The following is a 26,315-nucleotide window of genomic DNA, read 5'->3' on the forward strand; positions in this document are numbered from 1 at the left end:
GGAGGGACAGAGAGGCGTTATATGCAATATCCTGACGTCATGTGATGTGATCCCACCTATCAGCAGTGAGTAATATAATGCCTATGTACAGTAATAGCATCTCATACACCCTGATACCTATAGCATCAGCTGCAGACCGTACTTTTTGGAGTTCAGTATAACCTGACAAAGCTCCCTACACAACAAACCAAAGGTCCCTACACAACAAACCAAAGCTCCCTACACAACAAACCAAAGGTCCCTACACAACAAACCAAAGGTCCCTACACAACAAACCAAAGCTCCCTACACAACAAACCAAAGCTCCCTACACAACAAACCAAAGGTCCCTACACAACAAACTCAGATTGTGAGTTATCACAGCCTAGTAACATTATGGGGGCCAAGAATGAAAGGTTGCCCTGATGATAATGGTCCTGTATACAAAAATTTTTAGGGTGGAAACAAGCTGGGGGCACATAAAAAGGATAAAGAGGGGAGGAGGGGCATTTACATGCGATATGCAGCCATGTACACAGTACAGGGTAAAGCAGTGTTGTTGGTGTTTCTTTTATATATATATATATATATATATATATATACTTTTTAAAAAAAAACTATTTTCATTATATTGCTACTGAGGGGCAGGAGAGACTTATTCTTCTCATAGGGATTTATTGTTACTGAGAGACAAGAGGGACTTATTCTTCTCCTAGTGACCTATTGTTACTGAGGGACAAGAGGGACTTATTCTTCTCATAGGGATCTATTGTTACTGAGGGGCAGGAGGGACTTATTCTTCTCATAGGGATCTATTGTTACTGAGAGACAAGAGGGACTTATTCTTTTCCTAGTGACCTATTGTTACTGAGAGACAAGAGGGACTTATTCTTCTCCTAGTGACCTATTGTTACTGAGGGACAAGAGGGACTTATTCTTCTCATAGGGATCTATTGTTACTGAGGGGCAGGAGGGACTTATTCTTCTCATAGGGATCTATTGTTACTGAGAGACAAGAGGGACTTATTCTTCTCCTAGTGACCTATTGTTACTGAGGGACAAGAGGGACTTATTCTTCTCATAGGGATCTATTGTTACTGAGGGGCAGGAGGGACTTATTCTTCTCATAGGGATCTATTGTTACTGAGAGACAAGAGGGACGTATTCTTCTCCTAGTGACCTATTGTTACTGAGGGACAAGAGGGACTTATTCTTCTCATAGGGATCTATTGTTACTGAGGGACAAGAAGTACTTATTCTTCTCATAGGGATCTATTGTTACTGAGGGACAAGAGGTACTTATTCTTCTCATAGTGACCTATTGTTACTGAGGGACAGGAGGGACTTATTCTTCTCATAGTGACCTATTGTTACTGAGGGACAAGGGGGACTTATTCTTCTCATAGTGACCTATTGTTACTGAGGGACAAGGGGGACTTATTCTTCTCATAGTGACCTATTGTTACTGAGGGACAAGGGGGACTTATTCTTCTCATAGTGATCTATTGTTACTGAGGGACAAGAGGGACTTATTCATTTCATAGGGATCTATTGTTACTGAGGGACAAGAGGGACTTATTCTTCTCATAGGGATCTATTGTTACTGAGGGGCAGGAGGGACTTATTCTTCTCATAGGGATCTATTGTTACTGAGAGACAAGAGGGACTTATTCTTCTCCTAGTGACCTATTGTTACTGAGGGACAAGAGGGACTTATTCTTCTCATAGGGATCTATTGTTACTGAGGGACAAGAAGTACTTATTCTTCTCATAGGGATCTATTGTTACTGAGGGACAAGAGGTACTTATTCTTCTCATAGAGATCTATTGTTACTGAGGGACAAGAGGGACTTATTCTTCTCATAGTGACCTATTGTTACTGAGGGACAGGAGGGACTTATTCTTCTCATAGTGACCTATTGTTACTGAGGGACAGGAGGGACTTATTCTTCTCATAGTGACCTATTGTTACTGAGGGACAAGGGGGACTTATCCTTCTCATAGTGACCTATTGTTACTGAGGGACAAGGGGGACTTATTCTTCTCATAGTGACCTATTGTTACTGAGGGACAAGGGGGACTTATTCTTCTCATAGTGACCTATTGTTACTGAGGGACAAGGGGGACTTATTCTTCTCATAGGGATCTATTGTTACTGAGGGACAAGAGGTACTTATTCTTCTCATAGGGATCTATTGTTACTGAGGGACAAGAGGGACTTATTCTTCTCATAGTGACCTATTGTTACTGAGGGACAGGAGGGACTTATTCTTCTCATAGTGACCTATTGTTACTGAGGGACAAGGGGGACTTATTCTTCTAATAGTGACCTATTGTTACTGAGTGACAAGGGGGACTTATTCTTCTCATAGTGACCTATTGTTACTGAGGGACAAGGGGGGACTTATTCTTCTCATAGTGACCTATTGTTACTGAGGGACAAGGGGGACTTATTCTTCTCATAGTAATCTATTGTTACTGAGGGACAGGAGGGACTTATTCTTCTCATAGTGACCTATTGTTACTGAGGGACAAGAGGGACTTATTCTTCTCATAGGGATCTATTGTTACTGAGGGGCAGGAGGGACTTATTCTTCTCATAGGGATCTATTGTTACTGAGAGACAAGAGGGACTTATTCTTTTCCTAGTGACCTATTGTTACTGAGAGACAAGAGGGACTTATTCTTCTCCTAGTGACCTATTGTTACTGAGGGACAAGAGGGACTTATTCTTCTCATAGGGATCTATTGTTACTGAGGGGCAGGAGGGACTTATTCTTCTCATAGGGATCTATTGTTACTGAGAGACAAGAGGGACTTATTCTTCTCCTATTGACCTATTGTTACTGAGGGACAAGAGGGACTTATTCTTCTCATAGGGATCTATTGTTACTGAGGGGCAGGAGGGACTTATTCTTCTCATAGGGATCTATTGTTACTGAGAGACAAGAGGGACTTATTCTTCTCCTAGTGACCTATTGTTACTGAGGGACAAGAGGGACTTATTCTTCTCATAGGGATCTATTGTTACTGAGGGACAAGAAGTACTTATTCTTCTCATAGGGATCTATTGTTACTGAGGGACAAGAGGTACTTATTCTTCTCATAGTGACCTATTGTTACTGAGGGACAGGAGGGACTTATTCTTCTCATAGTGACCTATTGTTACTGAGGGACAAGGGGGACTTATTCTTCTCATAGTGACCTATTGTTACTGAGGGACAAGGGGGACTTATTCTTCTCATAGTGACCTATTGTTACTGAGGGACAAGGGGGACTTATTCTTCTCATAGTGATCTATTGTTACTGAGGGACAAGAGGGACTTATTCATTTCATAGGGATCTATTGTTACTGAGGGACAAGAGGGACTTATTCTTCTCATAGGGATCTATTGTTACTGAGGGGCAGGAGGGACTTATTCTTCTCATAGGGATCTATTGTTACTGAGAGACAAGAGGGACTTATTCTTCTCCTAGTGACCTATTGTTACTGAGGGACAAGAGGGACTTATTCTTCTCATAGTGATCTATTGTTACTGAGGGACAAGAAGTACTTATTCTTCTCATAGGGATCTATTGTTACTGAGGGACAAGAGGTACTTATTCTTCTCATAGGGATCTATTGTTACTGAGGGACAAGAGGGACTTATTCTTCTCATAGTGACCTATTGTTACTGAGGGACAGGAGGGACTTATTCTTCTCATAGTGACCTATTGTTACTGAGGGACAAGGGGGACTTATCCTTCTCATAGTGACCTATTGTTACTGAGGGACAAGGGGGACTTATTCTTCTCATAGTGACCTATTGTTACTGAGGGACAAGGGGGACTTATTCTTCTCATAGTGACCTATTGTTACTGAGGGACAAGGGGGACTTATTCTTCTCATAGGGATCTATTGTTACTGAGGGACAAGAGGTACTTATTCTTCTCATAGGGATCTATTGTTACTGAGGGACAAGAGGGACTTATTCTTCTCATAGTGACCTATTGTTACTGAGGGACAGGAGGGACTTATTCTTCTCATAGTGACCTATTGTTACTGAGGGACAAGGGGGACTTATTCTTCTAATAGTGACCTATTGTTACTGAGGGACAAGGGGGACTTATTCTTCTCATAGTGACCTATTGTTACTGAGGGACAAGGGGGACTTATTCTTCTCATAGTGACCTATTGTTACTGAGGGACAAGGGGGACTTATTCTTCTCATAGTAATCTATTGTTACTGAGGGACAGGAGGGACTTATTCTTCTCATAGTGACCTATTGTTACTGAGGGACAAGAGGGACTTATTCTTCTCATAGGGACCTATTGTTACTGAGGGACAAGAGGGACTTATTCTTCTCATAGGGATATATTGTTACTGAGGGACAAGGGAGACTTATTCTTCTCCTAGTGACCTATTGTTACTGAGGGAAAAGAGAGACTTATTCTTCTCATAGTGACCTATTGTTACTGAGGGACAGGAGGAACTTATTCTTCTCCTAGTGACCTATTGTTACTGAGGGACAAGAGAGTCTTATTCTTCTCATAGTGACCTATTGTTACTGAGGGACAGGAGGGATTTATTCTTCTCATAGTGACCTATTGTTACTGAGGGACAGGAGGGACTTATTCTTCTGATAGTTACCTATTGTTACTGAGGGACTTATTCTTCTCATAGGGATCTATTGTTACTGAGGGACAAGAGGGACTTATTCTTCTCATAGGGATCTATTGTTACGAAGGGATAAGAGGGATTTATTCTTCTCTTAGTGACCTATTGTTACTGAGGGACAAGAGGGACTTATTCTTCTCATTGGGATCTATTGTTACTGAGAAGCATGAGACTTATTCTTCTCATAGTGACCTATTGTTACTGAGGGACAGGAGGGACTTATTCTTCTCATAGTGACCTATTGCTACTGAGGGACAAGGGGGACTTATTCTTCTCATAGTGACCTATTGTTACAGAGGGACAAGGGGGACTTATTGTTCTCATAGTGACCTATTGTTACAGAGGGACAAGGGGAACTTATTCTTCTCATAGTGACCTATTGTTACTGAGGGACAGGAGTGACTTATTCTTCTCATAGTGACCTATTGTTACTGAGGGACAAGAGGGTCTTACTCTTCTCCTAGTGACCTATTGTTACTGATGGACAAGAGGGACTTATTCTTCTCATAGTGACCTATTGTTACTGAGGGACAAAAGGGACTTATTCTTCTCATAGGGATATATTGTTACTGAGGGACAAGGGGGACTTATTCTTCTCCTAGTGACTTATTGTTACTGAGGGAGAAGAGGGACTTATTCTTCTCATAGTGACCTATTATTACTGAGGGACAGGAGGAACTTATTCTTCTCCTAGTGACCTATTGTTCCTGAAGGACAAGAGAGTCTTATTCTTCTCATAGTGACCTATTGTTACTGAGGGACAGGAGGGATTTATTCTTCTCATAGTGACCTATTGTTACTGAGGGACAGGAGGGACTTATTCTTCTGATAGTTACCTATTGTTACTGAGGGACAGGAGGGACTTATTCTTCAGATAGGGATCTATTGTTACTGAGTGACAAGAGGGACTTATTCTTCTCATAGGGATCTATTGTTACTGAGGGACAAGAGGGTCTTACTCTTCTCCTAGTGACCTATTGTTACTGAAGGACAAGAGAGTCTTATTCTTCTCATAGTGACCTATTGTTACTGAGGGACAGGAGGGATTTATTTTTCTCATAGTGACCTATTGTTACTGAGGGACAGGAGGGACTTATTCTTCAGATAGGGATCTATTGTTACTGAGGGACAAGATGGACTTATTCTTCTCATAGGGATCTATTGTTACTGAGGGACTTATTCTTCTCATAGGGATCTATTGTTACTGAGGGACAAGATGGACTTATTCTTCTCATAGGGATCTATTGTTACGAAGGGATAACAGGGATTTATTCTTCTCTTAGTGACCTATTGTTACTGTGGTACAAGAGGGACTTATTCTTCTCATAGTGACCTATGTTACTGAGGGACAAGAGGGACTTATTCTTCTCATTGGGATCTTTTGTTACTGAGAAGCATGAGACTTGTTCTTCTCATAGTGATCTATTGTTACTGAGGGACAGGAGGGACTTATTCTTCTCATAGTGATCTATTGTTACTGAGGGACAAGAGGGACTTTTTCTTCTCATTGGGATCTATTGTTACTGAGGGACAAGAGGGACTTATTCTTCTCATAGTGACCTATTGTTACTGAGGGACAAGGGGGACTTATTCTTCTCATAGTGACCTATTGTTACTGAGGGACAAGGGGGACTTATTCTTCTCATATTGACCTATTGTTACGACAAGGGGGACTTATTCTTCTCATAGTGACCTATTGTTACTGAGGGACAAGTGGGACTTATTCTTCTCATAGTGACCTATTGTTACTGAGGGACAGGAGGGACTTATTCTTCTCCTAGTGACCTATTGTTACTGAGGGACAAGAGGGACTTATTCTTCTCATAGAGACCTATTGTTACTGAGGGACAAGAGGGACTTATTCTTCTCATAGGGATATATTGTTACTGAGGGACAAGGGAGACTTATTCTTCTCCTAGTGACCTATTGTTACTGAGGGAAAAGAGGGACTTATTCTTCTCATAGTGACCTATTGTTACTGAGGGACAGGAGGAACTTATTCTTCTCCTAGTGACCTATTGTTACTGAGGGACAAGAGAGTCTTATTCTTCTCATAGTGACCTATTGTTACTGAGGGACAGGAGGGATTTATTCTTCTGATAGTTAACTATTGTTACTGAGGGACTTATTCTTCTCATAGGGATCTATTGTTACTGAGGGACAAGAGGGACTTATTCTTCTCATAGGGATCTATTGTTACGAAGGGATAAGAGGGATTTATTCTTCTCTTAGTGACCTATTGTTACTGAGGGACAAGAGGGACTTATTCTTCTCATTGGGATCTATTGTTACTGAGAAGCATGAGACTTATTCTTCTCATAGTGACCTATTGTTACTGAGGGACAGGAGGGACTTATTGTTCTCATAGTGACCTATTGCTACTGAGGGACAAGGGGGACTTATTCTTCTCATAGTGACCTATTGTTACTGAGGGACAAGGGGGACTTATTGTTCTCATAGTGACCTATTGTTACAGAGGGACAAGGGGAACTTATTCTTCTCATAGTGACCTATTGTTACTGAGGGACAAGGGGGACTTATTCTTCTCATAGTGACCTATTGTTACTGAGGGACAAGGGGGACTTATTCTTCTCATAGTGACCTATTGTTACTGAGGGACAGGAGTGACTTATTCTTCTCATAGTGACCTATTGTTACTGAGGGACAAGAGGGTCTTACTCTTCTCCTAGTGACCTATTGTTACTGAGGGACAAGAGGGACTTATTCTTCTCATAGTGACCTATTGTTACTGAGGGACAAGAGGGACTTATTCTTCTCATAGGGATATATTGTTACTGAGGGACAAGGGAGACTTATTCTTCTCCTAGTGACTTATTGTTACTGAGGGACAAGAGGGACTTATTCTTCTCATAGTGACCTATTGTTACTGAGGGACAGGAGGAACTTATTCTTCTCCTAGTGACCTATTGTTACTGAAGGACAAGAGAGTCTTATTCTTCTCATAGTGACCTATTGTTACTGAGGGACAGGAGGGATTTATTCTTCTCATAGTGACCTATTGTTACTGAGGGACAGGAGGGACTTATTCTTCAGATAGAGATCTATTGTTACTGAGGGACAAGATGGACTTATTCTTCTCATAGGGATCTATTGTTACTGAGGGAGTTATTCTTCTCATAGGGATCTATTGTTACTGAGGGACAAGATGGACTTATTCTTCTCATAGGGATCTATTGTTACGAAGGGATAACAGGGATTTATTCTTCTCTTAGTGACCTATTGTTACTGTGGAACAAGAGGGACTTATTCTTCTCATAGTGACCTATTGTTACTGAGGGACAAGAGGGACTTATTCTTCTCATTGGGATCTATTGTTACTGAGAAGCATGAGACTTATTCTTCTCATAGTGATCAATTGTTACTGAGGGACAAGAGGGACTTTTTCATCTCATTGGGAGCTATTGTTACTGAGGGACAAGAGGGACTTATTCTTCTCATAGTGACCTTTTGTTACTGAGGGACAAGAGGGACTTATTCTTCTCATTGGGATCTATTGTTACTGAGGGACAAGAGGGACTTATTCTTCTCATAGTGACCTATTGTTACTGAGGGACAGGAGGGACTTATTCTTCTCATAGTGATCTATTGTTACTGAGGGACAAGAGGGACTTTTTCTTCTCATTGGGATCTATTGTTACTGAGGGACAAGAGAGACTTATTCTTCTCATAGGGATCAATTGTTACTGAGGGACAAGAGGGACTTATTATTTTCATAGCGACCTATTGTTACTGAGGGACAAGAGGGACTTATTCTTCTCATAGGGATCAATTGTTACTGAGGGACAAGAGGGACTTATTCTTCTCACAGCGACCTATTGTTACTGAGGGACAAGTGGGACTTATTCTTCTCATAGGGATCAATTGTTACTGAGGGACAAGAGGGACTTATTCTTCTCATAAGGATCAATTGTTACTGAGGGACAAGAGGGACTTATTCTTCTCATAGCGACCTATTGTTACTGAGGGACAAGAGGGACTTATTCTTCTCATAGCGACCTATTGTTACTGAGGGGTCGATGTCGGGAACGACATTGAGCATACACACTGAACAATATTGTTAACGATATCGGTTAGTGACGTCACCTGCCACCTCCCTGAACTTGCAGAATCTGACAATATCGTCAGATTGTCCTGCAAGTTCAGGCAATGGAAGACATCGTTAACGATCCTCAGGATCGCACATCGTTAACGATATCGTGCATACACACTGGACGATATTGAATGCTATGACCAATAATGATATCGTTATCGTCCATATCGTTCACTTTATCGTCTAGTGTGTATGAGTCTTGAGACTACTCATAGTGATCTAATGTTACAGATGAGCAGGAGAAACTTATTCTTCTCATAGGGATCTATTGTTACTGAGACACAAGAGGGATTTATTCTTCTTATAATGACATCTATTGCAGTTCTGTCAAAACAGAAGTGTTTCTCAAGGATAAATGGAAATGTGAAGAAAGCTGAAACATAGTTGCTATGGGCTACCGAACGTATTGATTACTGTAGTTATGTTAATAAATAACCACGAGTCTGGTACAGAATGTAAAATGAAAGCACTGATAGATGTTCATGTAGTATTCTCATATAACAGCGGCCTGCACATATAGAGAAGCCTTGTGCCAGTCAGAAACATTTGCATTGGCCAGTACAAGTCACATGGTATTGTGATTGACAGCTCACCAAATGGTTCCTGAACTCGAGGCTCCGGCTCTTCCGTAGTGGTTTTATTGCTGTCCTCTGAGACTGGTACTATGTGCATAATGGGAGAAGATAGAGATATAGGCAAAATGTAAGATTATCTATTATATATTATCTGTTTATGGTGGGCATGTATTAGGTCTTACACATAACACCAGGAAGGTCATTTATCTCTGAGGTGCAGCTAATGCTAGAATATTATTATTATTATTATTATTATTATTATTATTATTATTAACTATTATTTACAGTGCATCCGGAAAGTATTCACAACGCATCACTTTTTCCACATTTTGTTATACTACAGCCTTATTCCAAAATAGAATAAATTCATTTTTATCCTCAAAATTCTACACACAATACCCCATAATGACAACTTGTAAAAAATTTTTTTGAGATTTTTGCAAATTTAATAAAAAACAAACAAACTAGGAAATCACATGTACCTAAGTATTCACAGCCTTTGCCATGAAGCTCGAAATTGAGCTCAGGTGCATCCACTGATCATCCTTGAGATGTTCCTACAGCTTAATTGGAGTCCACCTGTGGTAAATTCAGTTGATTGGACATGATTTTGAAAGGCATACACCTGTCTATATAAGGTCCCACACTTGACAGTGCATGTCAGAGCACAAACAAAGCATGAAGTCCAAGGAATTGTCTGTAGACCTCCGAGACAGAATTGTCTCAAGGCACAAATCTGGGGAAGGGTACAGAAAAATATCTGCTGCTTTGAAGGTCCCAATGAGCACAGTGGCCTCCATCATCCATAAATGGAAGAAGTTCGGAACCACTAGGTTGGCCAGCCGTCTAAACTGAGCGATCGGGGGAGAAGGGTCCTAGGCAGAGAGGTGACCAAGAACCTGAGAGCTACAGCATTCCTCTGTAGAGAAAGGAGAACTTTCCAGAAGGACAACCATCTCTGCAGCAATCCACCATCAGGCCTGTATGGTAGAGTGGCCAGACCGAAGCCACTCCTTAGTAAAAAGCACATGGCAGCCCACCTGGAGTTTGCCAAAATGCACCTGAAGGACTCTCAGACCATGAGAGATAAAGATTGAACTCTTTGGCATGAATGGCAGGCGTTATGTTTGGAGTAAACCAGGCACCGCTCATCACCAGGCCAATACCATCCCTACAGTGAAGCATGGTGGTGGCAGCATCATGCTGTGGGGATTTTCTACAGCGGCAGGAACTAGGAGAGTAGTCAGGATAGAGGGAAAGATGAATGCAGCAATGTACAGAGACATCCTGAATGAAAACCTGCTCCAAAGCGCTCTTGACCTCATACTGGGGCAACGGTTCTTCTTTCAGCAGGACGACGACCCTAAGCACACAGCCAAGATATGAAAGGAGTGGCTTCAGGACAACTCTGTGAATGTCCTTGAGTGGCCCAGCCAGAGCCCAGACTTGAATCCGATTGATCATCTCTGGAGAGATCTGAAAATGGCTGTGCATCGACGCTTCCCATCCAACCTGATGGAGCTTGAGAGGTGCTGCAAAGAGGAATGGGCAAAACTGCCCAAATATAGGTGTGCCAAGCTTGTGGCATCATATTCAAAAAGACTTGAGGCTGTAATTGCTGCCAAACGTGCATCAACAAAGTATTGAGCAGATGTGATTTCTTAGCTGTTGTTTTTTAAATAAAATTTTCAAAAATCTCAAAAAAACTTTTTACATGTTGTCATTATGGGGTGTTGTGTGTAGAATTTTGAGGACAAAAATTAATTTATTCCATTACGGAATAAGGCTGTAACATAAAATGTGGAAAAAGTGACGCGCTGTGAATACTTTCCGGAAGCACTGTATAAGGCACCACAGAGTACACATAGACAACAGTAGCTGGGAATCACAGCATAAACATAATACACTGCTGCAGACTATAGAATAAGTACAAAACATTCATTTCTACCCCACTTTCCGATCCAAATACCTCCACTCTGTACAGCCCACACATAACGTTACATATGTTCTCATCCCGCTGACCCCAGGCCCAACATTGTCACCCAGCCCACCGAGGGCCTCTGCAATCTGGCTGGGCCAATACGCAATAGGTAGCGCCTATCCTTGTGTATCAGATGCCTCTGTCCCCATAGAGTGTAAGCCTGCGAGCAGGGCCCTCTGTCTGCCTGTTATTACCCAGTCATGGTTTATAACGGTTTTGTTCCCCATTGTAATGGAATATGATGCACCACATTAATAAGTGGTAATAAATATGTCACACCACAGAGTCTATGGTCAGTATGGAGCAGGCCTGTCTGGGTGTCTAGCATTGTGGAGCAGCGCAGGAATTATATTACTAAAATGACTTAACATAATATATTGGAGAGAATGGTGTTCTTATAGCGATCTGATCTATTGTTACATAGGGGCAAGACAGAGTGGTTTTCCTCATAGTTATCTATTGCTACTGAGGGGCAGAGGAACCATGAGCAAGTCTCTAATAACACAGTAAGGTCCCTGTGAGACCTCCTGGTAATGAAGCACGGACAGTGTGGTGACCCCAATGCCGAGACAATGCTTTGGGCAGTTCTCAGAGACAGTCAGCCTGAGACAGCTATTTCGGTGGTCTAGTTATTAAGCAGTGTTAGGAGACAGAGTGAAAAGTGATAAGGTACCAGCCAATCAGCTCCCAACTGTCATTTTTCAAACACAGCCTGTGACATGACAGTTAGGAGCTGATTGGCTGGCACCTTATCACTTTCTTATCACTTTTCACTCTGTCTCCTAACACTGCTTAGTAAATAGACCCTAAAGGTTGCACAATTCTGAGTTGCTGTGGGCTACTGAATCTGTGCCATGCTGCACTTATCCTAGTAAGTTACCATGGTTGCAGTGTAATGTGTAAAATAAAATCACAGTACATGTTACATACTCATGTATTATTCTCCAATAACAGCGGCCTGTACATATAGATAAGCCTTGTGTCAGTCAACAACGTTTACATTGGTCAGCACAAGTCACATGATATTGTGATTGACAACTCACCATAGGGTTCCTTTATGTGAGGGTCCGGATCTTCCCTAGTGGTTTTATTACTGTCCTCTGGGGCCGGCACTATGTACATAACGGAAAGAGAAAGAGTTATAGGCAGCATGTAAGAATTCGTATTACGCTTTCCTTCCACCGATTTGTTGGCACGTATTCAGACTTACACATAACATCTGCTAAGCCCTTATTAAGACCTGGTTTGCAAAAAGCAAAATTGCTGAGGTGCAGAACAGCGGCCACTTTGGTAGGGCTGTGCACCAAGATTTGTGTGGTGTCTAGATTTCCGGGATTAGGGTGCACGATGGCAGTGGGAAGAATTGGCCAGACGGTGCTCCTAGGAGCCGGGTATCCATGAGTCCAGCTATGCAGAGCAGAAATTACATTATTTTATGTACTGAACTGAAATAATGGAGGGAAGCGGGTGCATTTGGAGGGGGGGTGCTCACTGTGCCGACAGGCAGCACAGTATAACATAAGGATTTATTTTTTGTACCTCTTCTGAGCGGTCAACAGCATTTTGCACATTACAATTGCACTTCAACAAATGATCGTGTTTTTAAGTGCACATTGTTACATTTTATAACAAAGGTGGAAGTTCATATAAATGCCCATGTAATATTGTATGTCCCCGTTGCCATGTACCCCTATGATTAGCTTAAACAACACGTCAGGGGTAGGCGTGCACTGGACCGAACATTAGGCGCATGCGCACTGGCGCAACATCGACCCGTTTGCGAGCGCTCAGTGCGCGCGAGCAGGTCTGAATCAGGCCCCCTGTACGGACACAATCGGAATGCATGCGCAGTAGCATCTCACATCGGCAGTGCGTCCAGCGCTGAATCAGCTCCTATACTTTTTATTGTTAGGGGCCCCCACAAACTTTAATCCAGCCCTTATAGGAGTCTATTAACATGTATCAATGTGTTTCTCCAAATCTTTACTGTGGCCCCCAAGGGTCACTCCGAAATTCCTCCAACTGCTTTTCTGCATATTATCCATAAGGGAATCTTACTTAGTATTGTGCATGATCTTACCATCTGCATTCTCTACCACACAGAGGCACATGCTGGATCATTTTGGAAGAAGTATATAATTTGCATGTGGGAAGATAATGGAGCATTTGTGAGAAACCATAGGGAGAACATACAAACTACACACATAGGGGGACCTGTTTAGAACTGAACCCAAGACCCCAGCACTAGGAGGCAGTATTGCTAACCACTGTGCCACTGTGCAGCCCATAGATAGATATAATTCCACTCATGAATGACATTGACAGATGCTCACTGGTCCACGGTGTGGCTCTGGCTTCCACACTCCATTCGCTCCAGTTGCCGGCGTCCAGGAAGTCCCTGGCACTGACCTGAAGAACGTGTTCCGCGCCAACGAAAGCGTCAGTGATTACGTCTGACAGGTTGGCCGTCTCCACCTGGGGATAGAGGTGGCACCAAGTCATGAATAAGAAACAACATCCTGTGACATGTATGTACACACGCAACCAGTGACTCACCGTGGACCAGTACATGTGAAGAACTGGTCTGTACTGTAGCCGGAATTTCAACTTAAAGTGTGGCTCCTGGGGCCACGAGGATGGATACGCCCAGGTAACAAGCAGCCGCCTGGGCGCAAAAGGGATGGCCTCTGCAGACATGATTTCTGGGGGGTCCGGCTTGACTGCAACACAAAGTCCTATACATTAATAATGAGGCACCATTTACCGTTATCAGCACATCTACTAACTGCAACACAAAGCCCTACACATTAATAAGGAGGCACCATTTACCGTTATCAGCACATCTACTAACTGCAACACAAAGCCCTATACATTAATAAGGAGGTACCATTTACCGTTATCAGCACATCTACTAACTGCAACACAAAGCCCTATACATTAATAAGGAGGCACCATTTACCGTTATCAGCACATCTACTAACTGCAACACAAAGCCCTATACATTAATAAGGAGGCACCATTTACTGTTATCAGCACATCTAATAACTGCAACACAAAGCCCTATACCTTAATAAGGAGGCACCATTTACCGTTATCAGCACATCTACTAACTGCAACACAAAGCCCTATACATTAATAAGGAGGCACCGTTTACCGTTATCAGCTCATCTAATAACTGCAACACAAAGCCCGATACATTAATAAGGAGGTACCATTTACCGTTATCAGCACATCTACTAACTGCAACACAAAGCCCTATACATTAATAAGGAGGTACCATTTACCATTATCAGCACATCTACTAACTGCAACACAAAGCCCTATACATTAATAATGAGGCACCATTTACCGTTATCAGCGCATCTACTAACTGCAACACAAAGCCCTATACATTAATGAGGCACCATTTACCGTTATCAGTGCAACTACTAACTGCAACACAAAGCCCTATACATTAATAATGAGGCACCATTTACCGTTATCAGCGCATCTACTAACTGCAACACAAAGCCCTATACATTAATAAGGAGGCACCATTTACCGTTATCAGCACATCTACTAACTGCAACACAAAGCCCCATACATTAATAAGGAGGCACCATTTACCGTTATCAGCACATCTACTAACTGCAACACAAAGTCCTATACATTAATAAGGAGGCACCATTTACCAATATCAGCACATCTACTAACGGCAACACAAAGCCCTATACATTAATAAGGTGGCACCATTTACCGTTATCAGTGCATCTACTAACTGCAACACAAAGCCCTATACATTAATAAGGAGGCACCATTTACCGTTATCAGCACATCTACTAACTGCAACACAAAGCCCTATACATTAATAAGGAGGCACCATTTACCGTTATCAGCACATCTACTAACTGCAACACAAAGCCCTATACATTAATAAGGAGGCACCATTTACCGTTATCAGCTCATCTAATAACTGCAACACAAAGCCCTATACCTTAATAAGGAGGCACCATTTACCGTTATCAGCACATCTACTAACTGCAACACAAAGTCCTATACATTAATAAGGAGGCACCTATTTACCGTTATCAGTGCATCTGCTAACTGCAACACAAAGCCCTATACATTAATAAGGAGGCACCATTTACTGTTATCAGCACATCTAATAACTGCAACACAAAGCCCTATACATTAATAAGGAGATACCATTTACCATTATCAGCACATCTACTAACTGCAACACAAAGCCCTATACATTAATAAGGAGGCACCATTTACCGTTATCAGCACATCTAATAACTGCAACACAAAGCCGTATACATTAATAAGGAGGCACCATTTACCGTTATTAGCGCATCTAATAACGACAATACAAAGCCCTATACATTAATAAGGAGGCACCATTTACCGTTATCAGCACATCTACTAACTGCAACACAAAGCCCTATACATTAATAAGGAGGCACCGTTTACCGTTATCAGCACATCTACTAACGGCAACACAAAGCCCTATACATTAATAAGGAGGCACCATTTACCGTTATCAGCACATCTAATAACTGCAACACAAAGCCGTATACATTAATAAGGAGACACCATTTACCGTTATTAGCGCATCTAATAACGACAATACAAAGCCCTATACATTAATAAGGAGGCACCATTTACCGTTATCAGTGCATCTACTAACTGCAACACAAAGCCCTATACATTAATAAGGAGACAGCATTTACCGTTATCAGCACATCTACTAACTGCAACACAAAGCCCTATACATTAATAAGGTGGCACCATTTACCGTTATCAGCACATCTATTTACTGCAACACAAAGCCCTATACATTAATGAGGAGGCACCATTTACCGTTATCAGCACATCTACTAACTGCAACACAAAGCCCTCTACATTAATAAGGAGGCACCATTTACCGTTATCAGCACATCTAATAACTGCAACACAAAGCCCTATACATTAATAAGGAGGCACCATTTACCATATTTAGCGCATCTAATAACGACAATACAAAGCCCTATACATTAATAAGGAGACGCCATTTACTGTTATCAGCGCATCTAATAACGACAATACAAAGCCCTATACATGAATAAGGAGGCACCATTTACCGTTATCAGCACATCTACTTACTGCAACACAAAGCCCTATAAATTAATAAGGAGGCACCATTTACCGTTATCAGCACATCTACTAACTGCAACACAAAGTCCTATACATTAATAAGGAGGCACCATTTACCGTTATCAGCGCATAATAACTGCAACATAAAGCCCTATACATTAATAAGGAGACACCATTTACCGTTATCAGCACATCTACTAACGGCAACACAAAGCCCTATACATTAATAAGGAGGCACCATTTACCATTATCAGCACATCTAATAACTGCAACACAAAGCCGTATACATTAATAAGGAGGCACCATTTACCGTTATTAGCGCATCTAATAACGACAATACAAAGCCCTATACATTAATAAGGAGACACCATTTACCGTTATCAGCACATCTATTTACTGCAACACAAAGCCCTCTACATTAATAAGGAGGCACCATTTACCGTTATCAGCACATCTAATAACTGCAACACAAAGCCCTATACATTAATAAGGAGGCACCATTTACCATATTTAGCGCATCTAATAACGACAATACAAAGCGCTATACATTAATAAGGAGACGCCATTTACCGTTATCAGCGCATCTAATAACGACAATACAAAGCCCTATACATGAATAAGGAGGCACCATTTACCGTTATCAGCACATCTACTTACTGCAACACAAAGCCCTATAAATTAATAAGGAGGCACCATTTACCGTTATCAGCACATCTACTAACTGCAACACAAAGCCCTACACATTAATAAGGAGGCACCATTTACTGTTATCAGCGCATAATAACTGCAACACAAAGTCCTATAAATTAATAAGGAGGCACCATTTACCGTTATCAGCGCATAATAACTGCAACACAAAGCCCTATACATTAATAAGGAGGCACCATTTACCGTTATCAGCACATCTACTAACTGCTACACAAAGCCCTATACATTAATAAGGTGGCACCATTTACCGTTATCAGCACATCTACTAACTGCAACACAAAGCCCTACACATTAATAAGGAGGCACCATTTACCGTTATCAGCACATCTAATAACTGCAACACAAAGCCCTATACATTAATAAGGAGGCACCATTTACCGTTATCAGCACATCTACTAACTGCAACACAAAGTCCTATAAATTAATAAGGAGGCACCATTTACCGTTATCAGCACATCTAATAACTGCAACACAAAGCCCTATACATTAATAAGGAGGCACCATTTACCGTTATCAGCACATCTAATAACTGCAACACAAAGCCCTATACATTAATAAGGAGGCACCATTTACCGTTATCAGCACATCTAATAACTGCAACACAAAGCCCTATACATTAATAAGGAGGCACCATTTACCGTTATCAGCACATCTAATAACTGCAACTCAAAGCCCTATACATTAATAAGGAGGCACCATTTACCGTTATCAGCACATCTAATAACTGCAACAGAAAGCCCTATACATTAATAAGGAGGCACCATTTACCGTTATCAGCACATCTACTAACTGCAACACAAAGCCCTATACATTAATAAGGAGGCACCATTTACCATTATGCATATAATACTCATACAGCATCCAGTATCTGTAGGCCGAATGTCAAATATATAAATATTGCCTTATATGTAAATAATACTCATACAGCATCCAGTACCTATAGGAGAATGTCACTTATACAAACAGTGCATTATCTATAGGTATATAATACTCATAACGCATCCATTATCTATAGGTGAGTGTCACATAAATGCACAGTGCATTATCTATAGGTATATAATACTCATAAAGCATCCAGTACCTATAGGTGAATGTCACATATACAAACAGTACATTATCTATAGGTATATCATACTTATAAAGCACCCATATTTATAAGTGAATGTCATATATATACAGTGCTTTAGTTATATGTAACTAATACTCACACACAGCATCCAGTATCTATAGGTGACTGTCACATGTATACAGTACATAGTGCATTATCTATATGTAACTATTAATTATACAGCATCCAGTATCTATAGGTGACTGTCACATGTATACAGTACACAGTGCATTATCTATATGTAACTATTAATTATACAGCATCCAGTATCTATAGGTGACTGTCACATGTATACAGTACACAGTGCATTATCTATATGTAACTATTAATTATACAGCATCCAGTATCTATAGGTGACTGTCACATGTATACAGTACACAGTGCATTATCTATATGTAACTATTAATTATACAGCATCCAGTATCTATAGGTGACTGTCACATGTATACAGTACACAGTGCATTATCTATATGCAACTATTAATTATACAGCATCCAGTATCTATAGGTGACTGTCACATGTATACAGTACACAGTGAATTATCTATATGCAATTATTAAATATACAGCATCCAGTATCTATGGGTGAACATCACATATATACGCTATACATTTTTCTGGGACGACGGTCACAGTGCCCCCTAAGCCACAGCATGACTGACATGCTGCGGCTGTTTGGGGACGGGGAGGTTGTGGCGACAAGCTGCGTTCTTGAAAACGGGGGCGTGTCGGCTCATTTTCCTGGGCATGCCGAGGACAGGGTCTGCGTCACACATATCCTGGCCTCTGCAGCGTGATTACACCGGACTTCCTGAATAACCTGAGGGTTACGCAGATCTCCGATGGTCACGCAAGTGATTCGATGCTGCGACTCCAGACGCACCAGCGGATCACAGATACTGGCAGGAAACATCTCTTTACTTTTGCACATTGTAGCACAGTCGCTGCGTACAAAGGCGCCTCTGAATCAGGACTCCAGTGCGCAAGGCGACCAGTCCCCACCCCTCCCAACTATAGAAGTATAAATGATGTATCGGGAGCCCCAGCAGCTGCCTCTGCGCAGAGCGCTGGCTGTGACGTGTTACGCAGAGGGGTTAGCGGCTCCGGTACGTTAGGAGGTCTGTGTGCAATATTCTGGCACCTTTCAGTTACACATAGTGAGACAAAGACATTTCCCCTCTGTAGGATTCCTTGTTGGCGGCTATCAGAGGAAAATCCAAGCAGTGAGTATGGAACGCAGGCATCCCTTCCACTAATACCATAGTAACAATACGCTCATTGTGCTGTCACTCTCATCACTGCCCCCGGACCCCTCGCTGGGCAGTCAGCCCCTGGCACAGGGCATCAGCTCACTACCATCATATAATGCATGGACCTTATTTCCCCAAATCATCCTGCACCGGAAAACACTATTTATTTGTGCAGATAGACAGAATAGACCCAGGACCATCCCAGGGGAGGGGGAAATTAAATACTGGTCAGCATGGTTGGTGTAGTGGTTAGCATTACTGCCTCACAGCACTGAGGTCTTGGGTTCGATTCCCACCATGGCCCTAACTGTGTGGAATGTGTATATTCTCCCCGTGTTGTTGGGCTTTCTCCCATAATCTAAAAATATACCGGTATACATGACTATCACACGGGACACACTGACTATGGGGGTCATTCAGACCCGCTCGCGAGCACAGGACGCTCGCAAGCGGGTCGATGTTGCCCCACTGCGCATGACGGAGGGAGCTCCGTCGTGCGCATGCGTGAGACCCGGATAGTGACGGGTTCTCCGTCGCTCTGGGTCTCGCACCAAAGGGGGCGTGCTGTCGATGTTGATTGTCATAGTCAGTGGCTGCCAGACGGTGGCGTTCCCATGGGAACGCCTGCCGTCTGAAGCCGGCCCCACTGACATCTCTAGTGATGTCAGTGGGAGTGATTTTGGCTCTGAGAGAGCCAAAATCACTCCAGGGCTTGCGGCAACGAGACCCTACCGCAGGGTCTCCGTCTCAAGCCCGATGGTCGCAATGGTCTTGACCATCGTGACCATCATCATGGACGCTCGCATAAGCTGTGGGTGGTCACCCTCAGCTATGCGAGCGTCCAGGAGGATGCTCCATTTTCTTGGAGGAGGGCTCCGATTCAGTGCGAGCGCTCTGGTCAGAGCGTTCGGCTCTGAATCAGGCCCTATGTCACATGACCATCACACAGGACACACTGACTATGACACATGACCATCACACAGGACACACTGACTATGACACATGACCATCACACAGGACACACTGACTATGACACATGACCATCACACAGGACACACTGACTATGACCATCACACAGGACACACTGACTATGACCATCACACAGGACACACTGACTATGACCATCACACAGGACACACTGACTATGACACATGACCATCACACAGTACACACTGACTATGACCATCACACGGGACCTACTGACTATGACACATGACCATCACACGGGACACACTGACCATGACCAATACACGAGACACACTGACTATGACCATCACACGGGACACACTATGACACATGACCATCACATGGGACACACTGACTATGACACATGACCATCACAAGGGACACACTGACTATGACACATGACCATCACAAGGGACACACTGACTATGACACATGACCATCACACACGACACACTGATTATGTCACATGACCATCACACGGGACACACTGACTATGACACATGACCATCACACAGGACCTACTGACTATGACACATGACCATCACACGGGACACACTGACTATGTCACATGACCATCACACAGGACACACTGACCATGACACATGACCATCACCCAGGACACACTGACTATGACCATCACACAGTACACACTGACTATGACCATCACACGGGACACACTGACTATGACACATGACCATCACACAGTACACACTGACTATGACACATGACCATCACAAGGGACACACTGACTATGACACATGACCATCACATGGGACACACTGACTATGACACATGTCCATCACACAGGACACACTGACTATGACACATGACCATCACACGGGATACACTGATTATGTCACATGACCATCACATGGGACACACTGACTATGACACATGACCATCACATAGGACACTTACCAATAGATTGCACAGTAAACTCCAGGATCCTGAATTTGGAGCCCAGCGGATTCTCCTCGGTAATGTTCATCTGATAAGAGGTCCACAGCTTGGAGTGTCTCACCGAGCACATGTTGGGATGGGTGGGGTCCTGCAGGCAGATCTCAGGACTGTTCCTGTTCACCCTATAACAAAGCACAGACACATGTCTATGTATGCACGCCATGTCAGCCGGTGACTATTATCATCGTGTATACGCTGTATACGGGATGTCTGTCAGGTAATTGATGGCCAGAGGGTATTGGGAGTCATTCACAATTACACTGGTCAGAGCAGGGGGTAACGTAAAACTTATACAGAGTGCCCTGAATTACAAACCTGAAAACACATTTACTATAATAACCAAAGAGATAACTCAGGGAGGGTGAGACAGGCAGAACACAAGGAGGAAAAGCCGCACACAGACGTGGGCATAGTCTCGCCAACTTGGGGCATGGGCATGTCTGATCAGGTGGGTGACAAGCTTTGCGGGTCTCTTCCATCTGCGATATCTGCCCCTACAAGATAACGCCGTACGGTAACTATTATACTATAAAAAGTAAATTTTCATATGAAACATTAATCCAATTCCTGTGTTGCTGGGATATATCAGGTCCTACAAAAGGCAGCAGCTACAGTAATGTTGGGATAGGAACCACCCAGGGTGCAGGAAGGTGTCATAATTCCTAAGATATTATATTTATCACTCATGTTAGGTCCATGTGCCCGGCGGACCTGATGCTTCCATGTAATATTGTGTCCGTACGGCCATCTGAGAAAGAGATAGGCCGTTAGAATGTATCGCCGGCGTGACTCAGATGTGCGCTATGCGGATGTTTAGGCAGCTGAGCGATAATCGCCAATCTGCTCCTGCGTCTGAGGCACTGCGCACGTGTCAAGGTGCATTACCGTATAAGCTCGCAGCCACTATTAACTCGCAGTGTTACTGACAGTTAGGTATTACTTGTGGGTGGTAATGGGGCGGGCGGCTAAGAACACAGACATGTCGTGCGCCTACAATCCCGTATGCAGTGATAGTGGTTCTGGCGTCCCAGTACTCGTGGTCATTCTGCAGGATTATAGGACTACTCATAAGTCTGGTACGCAGATGTATGGATTTGCAAAGCCGCAGGTGGGCGGCAAAGTACATCTCTCAGTGTCAGCGCCATTCGCATATCTTCGCAAAGAAGCTGCGATGTCATTAGCGTCCATCACTGAATCAGACCCACAGATACATGTAGCAGCTGGTGACCCCAGAGGAATGGGGGTAGTCGGGTAGCCTGGCACCCCAAACAGTCATATAGCGAATCTGATTGGGGTGTGATCCATATATCTGGTACGCACCCGCCGTAGAGAGAATGACGTCAGCTGGCCCATTTCTGTATTTATCCTGATTATGTCATAGAAACCAGCACTAAGGGCCTGATTCAGAGCCGGACGCAAGTGGCTGCTCGTTCGCCCCGAGCGATGTTTGCCCAACTGCGCATGCGTACGGATTGTAATACGCATGTGCGAACCAGTCAGTGCGGCCGAAATTCATGTGCTCGCAAAATAGCGAATGCCTGATAACTTGAGTGACAGGAGGAGGCGTATGTGGGTGGTAACAGGGGAAGGTGCTTGAAAACGGGGAGTGGAGATCCGATCGCAGGCGTGCTTAAAGGTCAAAACGGGCGTTTTATGGGTGTGCATAATTAATACAGCAGCGTCATTGACCACGTCACTGGGTTATTTTATAGTCAGAACTGCTCGCAAGATTGTGGTAGCAAAAACCAACCACAAGAATAGCGAGCAGTTCATACCCTGTTCGATGTACTCGATTAATCTAATAAATAGCGGACATGACGTAGGATTCGAGCGGCCAGGGGGCGTAGTTATCCAAAAAACGACCGCAAGTTTTGTTCGCTCGTTCAGACCTAGAGGCGTGAACAGACCGCAAAGAGCGAACGGTTCATTTGAATAGCCACCCCTATTTTCGGGACGAGCGAGCGCAAATAGCGACCGGCTCTGAATCAGTTCCTACACAGAGTCAGAGCCGTTCTCTCACAGATGTACAAGTGTCACATATCACATTACTCAGCTAAGGCTAAGACGCACCTTCCAGCAAAATACTATATGACAAACGTTGAAGCTGGAGAGCGCTACAGCGAATGCTCCATGTTGGTTCCTTTAGGGAGGCTTCATTCCCTGACCAAGATGGGCACCGCCTGTAGATCTGCGCATGTATTGCGCCATCTCGTCACTGTGTTAGAGAGTCACAGTGGGAGACGGTTGTTTTCCACTTATCTCCAGAGAGACCCTGGGATTGCCGCTCATCCATCAATGCCAGAGCCGCTATTGCCGCTAGTATACTGCGCGGCTATCACATACAGGTCACTGGCTGGTGATCTGTATACTCCGCTCCATGCAACGAGTCTGTACATGCCCAGCTGTGAGTACGACTGTACATTCACATTGCCACTAAATAAACCACCCCACTGGTTAGGTGCTGGACTATTCATTGACTCAGGGCATCCGCTGGGGTGTACATACACTCAGCCATACCACTGCCACCTGCACACACTCTGCCATACCACTGCCACCTGCACACGCTCTGCCATACCACCACCATCTGCACACAGTCTGCCATACTACCACCATTTGCACACGCTCTGCCATACCACCGCCATCTGGACATGCTCTGCCATACCACCACCACCTGCACACGCTCTGCCATACCACCGCCACCTGCACACACTCTGCCATACCACCGCCACTTGCACACGCTCTACCATACCACCACCACATACACACACTCTGCCATACCACCGCCATGTGCACACGCTCTGCCATGCCACTGCCACATGCTCTGCCATAACACCGCCATCTGTACACGCTCTGCCATACCACCACACCTGCACACGCTCTGCCATGCCACCGCCACATGCTCTGCCATACCACCGCCATCTGTACACGCTCTGCCATACCACCCCTGTATCACATATTGAATCAAAAAAGAGGTTCAACACAAGTCGCACGGGATCTGAGGCATTGGGAAGAGCTGTTTGGTGTGATTGCAGTAATAGTGTATGAGTACACATGTATAAGCTCCATCTAATTTATCATCATATTCCTGTACCATCCTAGTATGTGGGGTGCTATACAAAAGGTCAACATTAAAACGGTCAACAGTGATTTGGTCAACACCAAAAGGTCGACAGCACAAAAGGTCAACAGGTACAAAAGGTCAACAGGTACAAAAGGTCAACATGGAAATGGTCGACACAGAAATTATTTACTTTTTTTTAACCCTAATCTTCCCCACGAATCCAAACTCTCATCTTGTTGCCTAACCCTAACCGTGTTGATCTTTTGTACCGGTTGACCTTTTGTGCTATCTAACTTTTTTCATGTTGATGTTTTGGTGTCAACCAAATTGGTGTTGACCTTTTGTATGGAACCTGTATAAGTGCTACATATCTGTAACGCAGGTTACTATTTGGCTAATGACTTAGGACCTCATTCAGAGTCGCTCGTACGCCTAACGACCGCAAAACTGAAAAAGGAAGCGATCGTACGGCCGGTCGGTCGTAACCAAAGTGACGCCCATACGTGAACAATGCATCTCCTCTAGCTAGCGAGTGATAGCAGCTAGCGATCGAGTCTATCGTTGTCAGTCGCTGTCAGTCGCTGTATGGTAATTTTCTTCTGATGGCTGTGGCCGCTTGTGTTGTGTGCAAATTACACCAAAAATTACCAAAAAATCGAATAGAATAAGCCATCGCCCTGAAATTGATTTATTCTTATTATTCGCTAATGCAAACGCAGCTGAATCAATTACAAGCCAATTAGCAGTGTTATTAGCTACAACAAACGATTATTAGCTGCTTGCATTGTGTGGCACAATATAGAAACATCAAACATAACATCAGTCACATTCGATCGTATCGATTGTACTCAGGGCTTGAGAGAGCACATAGATCAGCCAGGCCTCTAACCTGCTCGCAGAGTGACGTTTTACTACTTCCGGCCTTCTATGTCGCTCGTAGCAGGTTATTTATGTACACCCCTAAAACACCCTGAAAACAGTGAGGAACGCCTGCGTTTTTAGACCACCACCCCCGTCACCACCCACAAACGGCCTTTCGTGTCAATCAACTCTCGGAAGCCACTTCCTGCTCGTAAGCCGTACGATCGACAGCATTTTGGATCGCAAGGTCTCGTACGCACATACGCACAACTAACCGTACGCATGCGTGGCTTGGAAACATCGGATGCGTAGGACCGAGCGGCCGCTTACGACCGACTCTGAATGAGGTCCTTAGTGTGTAAGTTAAACAAACTGCTGGTGGCAATTCTCCATGGAAGCAGGTGATAATACAAAATACCTGAGTACCATCGATATATAACCTTAACATACATAAGTGATAATACAAAATACCAGAGTACCATCGATATATAACCTTAACATACATAAGTGATGTTAAAAAAAAATCACTTGCACTCCAGCTGCCGTTGAACTACACATCCCAGCATGCCTTGCAACAGTCTTAGCATAGCCAAATAGCAAAACTGTGGCAGGGCATGCTGGGATGTGTAGTTCTACAACAGCTGGGAGCAGCTTATTGCCCACCCCTAGCCTATAGCCTTGTGGCATTATGTGATGGCAGAACTCCTTGGGTTTCCCAGCAGACTGAGGACATCATCTGCAGAGTCACAGCACCCCTTTAATTCCAGGGAGGGCGGTGGATAATCCGTGCTGTAATAACCAGGTCTGTAAGACGCTCAGTGAAGATCTGTGATTCAGAGATTGCACAAGCTGCTGTGACACGGGGCACAATGGTGGTTACATGATGTGACCTCACTAACCACTGGGGGCTGAACATCTGACCACAACCAGGGCTGGACGGCCTCTGACCACAATCAGGGCTGGATGGCCTCTGACCACAATCA

General features: G+C 43.6%; 1 protein-coding gene across 4 annotated transcripts in view; it reads right to left on the reverse strand.

Annotated features, from left to right (window-relative positions):
- IL11RA (interleukin 11 receptor subunit alpha) overlaps positions 1-26,315 on the reverse strand; it is a 210,470-nt gene that overhangs the window by 19,336 nt on the left and 164,819 nt on the right. For 2 of the 4 annotated variants that reach the window (XM_088458420.1, XM_088458418.1), the window contains exons 6-10: positions 21,369-21,532; positions 13,861-14,039; positions 13,638-13,779; positions 12,348-12,416; positions 9,342-9,410 (exon numbers count right to left, since the gene is read on the reverse strand). In XM_088458420.1, the coding sequence (XP_088314546.1) occupies positions 9,342-9,410; positions 12,348-12,416; positions 13,638-13,779; positions 13,861-14,039; positions 21,369-21,532 (623 nt within the window). The remainder of the gene's footprint in view (positions 1-9,341; positions 9,411-12,347; positions 12,417-13,637; positions 13,780-13,860; positions 14,040-21,368; positions 21,533-26,315) is intronic. The other 2 variants (XM_088458419.1, XM_088458421.1) reach the window with 2 other exon arrangements.

The sequence above is a fragment of the Taudactylus pleione genome, unplaced genomic scaffold (genome assembly GCF_031769625.1).
Source record: "Taudactylus pleione unplaced genomic scaffold, aTauple2 ptg000830l, whole genome shotgun sequence".
NCBI classification, from domain to species: domain Eukaryota; kingdom Metazoa; phylum Chordata; class Amphibia; order Anura; family Myobatrachidae; genus Taudactylus; species Taudactylus pleione.